This window comes from Coffea arabica, chromosome 6c (assembly GCF_036785885.1).
Source record: "Coffea arabica cultivar ET-39 chromosome 6c, Coffea Arabica ET-39 HiFi, whole genome shotgun sequence".
Classification (NCBI taxonomy): domain Eukaryota; kingdom Viridiplantae; phylum Streptophyta; class Magnoliopsida; order Gentianales; family Rubiaceae; genus Coffea; species Coffea arabica.
The window spans coordinates 46,769,320-46,774,149 of NC_092320.1; the positions used below are offsets into that span (position 1 = coordinate 46,769,320).

General features: G+C 40.8%; 1 protein-coding gene across 1 annotated transcript; it reads right to left on the bottom strand.

Annotated features, from left to right (window-relative positions):
- Positions 1-584: 584 nt before the first annotated feature.
- Positions 585-4,101, bottom strand: LOC140008603 (uncharacterized). The gene is made up of 2 exons (XM_072053426.1): positions 3,397-4,101; positions 585-2,439 (listed from the first exon to the last, which is right to left on the bottom strand). Exon 2 carries the CDS (start codon positions 1,706-1,708, stop codon positions 1,256-1,258), a length of 453 nt encoding a protein of 150 aa, XP_071909527.1. The 5' UTR covers positions 1,709-2,439; positions 3,397-4,101; the 3' UTR covers positions 585-1,255.
- Positions 4,102-4,830: the final 729 nt, after the last annotated feature.

A 4,830-nucleotide genomic window follows, 5' to 3' on the forward strand; every position in this document is an offset into this window, starting at 1 on the left:
AAAGTCAACTTTGAATAGCTATCGAAATAGTGTTGTGCACTACCAATTTCTCTCTTGTTTGATACACTCATGCACTAATCCTCCAATGTAATTTCTTTAACACTGTAATTACTCACTCTTAATTACGAGTCTAGTATTAATTTCTCAAGTCTCCAATTAGTTGCGCGGTGCGACTTTCGAGAAACTATCGACGCGTGCGCGGTAAAAGCTTAATTGGAACTCACTCACCTCTAATCCCTCAATTAACTTTTCTTAGTCTACTATTGATCATTCTTAATTCTCCAAGATTATTGCACTCTCGAATCAAATATTGTCTCGAAAAATATGTATTCGCTATTTCTCACTAAACGAGCCGCAGAAAAATTAAATTTGCTAACGGGACGTTTTAAAATATAAGTGAGACATTGTTCCATGTAAATGGATTTAAAATGGTTGAAATAAATAATTCGGAGAAAACTGGCGAATAATTATTTAAATAAGCCAAAAAATAAGATAAGAATAAGAAAATTTTTGGGTCCTCACAACTACCCCCATGCATCGAGCATAGATTGCTGAGAGAAAGCGTGTACCAGTTGGAGAATTGAGCTCCATATCAACTAATTGATCTGCGAATGTGTTAAATGTTATAGTGAGAGGAAGGTCCCATAAAACCCATATCTTACCCTCCGGAAAGGAGGCTGCCGAATTGCAACCTAAAAACCTTTTCACAAAATCCAACCGCCCATCCTCCGACATAGGTTCAATAAGACCAGAATTTTTGCGTTAAAGTCATATTTCATCTTTTTTAATTATCGGAGCGAGTCCATTTTTGACACGCTACGTATATTCCATACCAGAAAATTAATTGGACTTAGCATTGGAACGAAGTGCATTCCTCTTTCGAGTTTCCCCTCCCATTGCATTTAAGTTTGGGAGCCTGGCCGTTTTTTCCATCCCCTGCTGGTGTCGCATTGATTCTGGAGCTGCATCTCCATTGACGTATTTGCTGTAGAATTCCTCCAACTTTGCTCCAGCTTGCCAACATGCTCCAAGCGATGCATCAACTGCACCTACATGGCGCGAAGATCTTGATACCGCAGCCTCTTCGTTGCCTCCCCATGCACTGGGCTAAGCAACACAGCTCCTTTCGGATTGTTGGCTCGCAGCTCCACCATCTCGTCACCCACTCCTTCAAGGACCTCAAATGGGTTACTGAGTTGAACCTGCGATGTCATGGGAACTTGGTCAGGCCACTTATACCCAGCATTCTCGAGCATCAACGCGTCCATTCCCTTGTATCTTCCTCCCTCACTCCAGTCGCCTCCATTGCCTCATTGAGCCCATCCTGCACTTGCACAGCTTCAGCCCCTGCACGTCCAGGCTTACCTCCCATAGCAGAATGTTGCATTTCCGCAACCCCAACCTGGACCAGCTCCTCAACCTGCTCGCCATCCATAGCCTCAATCTGCCCGTGGTCCACAAGTACTGGTGCCCTCTCCATCGCTGCCTCCGTTCCAGTCGCAAGTTGTTGGAGATCCCTCCTCTCCCCTACATCCTCCCCCCTCCCTTGTGGCTTTCCTTGATCTCCTGTTGGAGCCGAGACACTGTTCTGCGTCTGTTGTGGCTTTTTTACAGGTTTGAGTGCCGAAAACTTCGGAAAGCACTCCTGCTGGTCGTGGCCAAACCTCTCGCAGAAGGAGCAAAAGGCAGGCCACTTCTCGTATTCCATAGTCTACCAGAAACCGTAGTCCTAATCTCCTATCCACAAACATTTCACAGGTGCGTGGGCAATGTCAATCTCCACCAGCACTCTCACTACCGACGGCCTCCTCAAATCCCCCATAGCTGCATCAATCTTCAGCAGGCGTCCCAAGATAGATGCCAGTTTTGTGAGTGGGTTCCTTCCAAAGAAAGGTAATGGCAGGCCTGGAAAACTTACCCACACAGGATCAATCGACACTTCTTTGTTGGCTCTGAAATCCAGAGACCATTTGGAGATTGTCATGGGTGAGCTCTTGATGAACCACGTGCGGCGAACGAACAGTCTAGGATAATCCTCCTCCACTGTTGGCCTGATGAGGACATGGTTCGCATCCAACAAAGCCACCGCACACTCCCCCTTCAGCCCTAACGACGGGAAGAACTTCCTCACATCCTCCATAGGTGGTCTACTATATGTGAATCTGCCCACCAGTGCGTGCTGGAATGGACGTGCCAACTGCAAGATGTCCTTCTTCGTTATTCTGAGAGCCGGTTCTCCTTGAAACGTAGAGACAGTCCCTGGGTTAAAAGCCTCGTTGCTACTACTGGCTGAAACCACTGCTGCGAAGCTCTTCAGCCGCGGCGTCGCATCTCCCACAGCCCCATCTGGCGGCTGAAGGGCCGTCATGGCGGGTGACTGCCACAACCAAACCCTACCTTTCCTTTTTTTAGGCCGTGAAACCCTAGTTCTCACAACAGCTGTTAAGTTTGTATTCTCACAGTTAATTTTTAATGCAATCTTCACTACCCAAATATTTAATTGTTTTACTAAAAATCCAAATAAAAACTATAAATCTAGCAAAAGTTATTAAACCTTCAAATATCATCCTAAAATTCACTAAAAATCTATCCAAAAATCACATTAAATCATATCAAAGAAAAATAACATGTTAAAGGGACAAGATTGATTAATTGTTTCAATTTTTGGGCTCTAGTAGCATTAAGCAACAATATAAGGGTCAAAGTGTAATTTCTGGAAATATTTCATGCAGCCTACGAGAAAGCATTTTTCTTTCTGCTGATTTCCTTTCTCTATGAATTCATGGGTTTATGGTGCCAATTTCCCTTTGCTAAACATAACTAGAGTCTCACCCAAACATCAAGCATTGATCTAGGCGGAAAAAAAACACAGAAATTCAACGTCCAAACATACAAATTTCAATCCCAAAAATGCAATCTTCTTCGCAGAGGCTCTCTTATCCTACGACATTTCATTCTGCTGCTATGAACGATAACAGCAGTAGTTTCTTGACGAACCCAACATCAAAATATCATTTCGTTTTATATTAAAGGAAGAAATGCAACCCTTTTTCACAAAAATCAACTCAACACAAGATTCTACAGCCCAGGTTCAAATCTACGGAGACAGTGAGGTAATGAAAGAAGAATAATGGAAATCTTGACTCCTTGTTGCAAAGCCATTCTCATAATTTTAATCCCTTTTTGATCATATCAAAGGATCATCAAAATTGCGTCAAGTGACTGAAGCAAAACATCGAGTGCATAGCTAAGGTAATCACCAAATCAGTGCGATAGAAAGATGAACATAGTTATTGAATGTCGATAATCAACAAAACAACTCAACACCCGCATCTAATTAGCTTGAATCTTCACGAAAGTTACACAAAACGAAGAAAAGGAAAAGCAAAAGGTTACCTCAGAATGTGAAATACTCCAGGAGAGTTACGCTGATTCTTGGGATGGAATCAAGAAAATCTGTTGCGGCAGCCTCAGCAGTGACTAACTCGTTACTTTGAGACTAGATTCAGTTGTCCTGGAGCAGTTTTCTCCCAGTGATTCGTGAATAAAATCTCTTCTACTGTCTCCCCAGAAGGTGCAGAAACCAAAAGATCCTTCAAAAAAGCAAAAATCAAGGCAAAAATCTATCCCCGAAGTAGGCAATCCTGTCAGCTTGGATGGGTTTTTGGCAGGAGAAATTTCTGCACTTTTCCTTTTCGTTTCTTGTTTACTCCTTCCAATCTTTCCCAGATTTTTCCCCTTTCTCCTTTCCTTTTCTCTTTCCTTTTCTCTTTCCCTCTTCCTTCCTCTATTTCTTCCTTCTCTTCTCCCTTTTTCTTGCTTCCCAGAAACCTTTTTTCCTTCCTTTTTCTAGTTTTTCTTTTCCCAGTTTTCTCTCTTGTTTTCTTTCTGTTTCTCCCTCTTGCTCTCTACTGCCCAAAGCTTTTCTTGTTCTTCCCCTTGGTTCCAAATCTTCCTTCTCTGGTTTTCTCTCTCGCTCAGCCTCTCTCTTTCTCCTTTTCTTTTTTGTTCAGCCCCCCAAGCCTTCCCCTTGGTTTTTCTCTTCTCTTCTCAGCCTGTCACCTCTTCCTTTCATTTCCTTTCTTAGTTTTTCCTTTTTTCCTCCCCTTTGTCCCGTAGCTCCTTTCCTTGTTTTCCTTTTCTTTTGTTTGTTTTTTTTTAAATTTTCCTAGGCTTCCAAGTGTCCTAGCCACTTGTCCTCTAGATATTGTGGTGTCAAAAGAAAAATAGAGACACTTGTCTCCTTTGCATGGCCTCCACCTATCAATTATGCATGTGTTCCACATATTTTCTTTTCTTTTTCATTTTTGTTTTCCCAAAACAAATTTAGGATAAATAACAAATGTTATATTCCCCCTTTTTTGATTTTACCTTGCAAAAATTCACTTTATTTTTATTAAAAAAATGAATTGAAAGGATAAAAAGACTAGACATTTTGTAAGAATTTTTTTTCTGAAATATAGTGCAAAAATGTTTTAAAAAGAAAAAATGATGAACCTTAATGTACCAAAGTAAAAACAAACACTAATTACCATTTCACAAACTTAATCAATTAAAATAAAATAAAAACAAGAATAAATAATAATAAAAAAAATAAAAATAAAAGAATAAAGCTAAGATTGAATTAAATAAAAATAAAAATTTTGGTGTTTACACTTCCCCCACTATGGATTCCAACATAGGTGTAGGATCAAAGTGATGTGAACTTCTCTTTGACCTGCAAAATGGTTAGTAAAAACAAAGGAAAGTTTCCTTACAACACACCTCACCTGTATACACTCTAATAAGCTCACCAAGAAAATCTCTTGGTTGTTGATCTCCTTACTTGAA

What these genes read in the sequence shown, in the direction of transcription:
- LOC140008603 (XM_072053426.1), bottom strand. Translation starts at nt 1,708, where the DNA reads ATGGAATACGAGAAGTGGCCTGCCTTTTGCTCCTTCTGCGAGAGGTTT.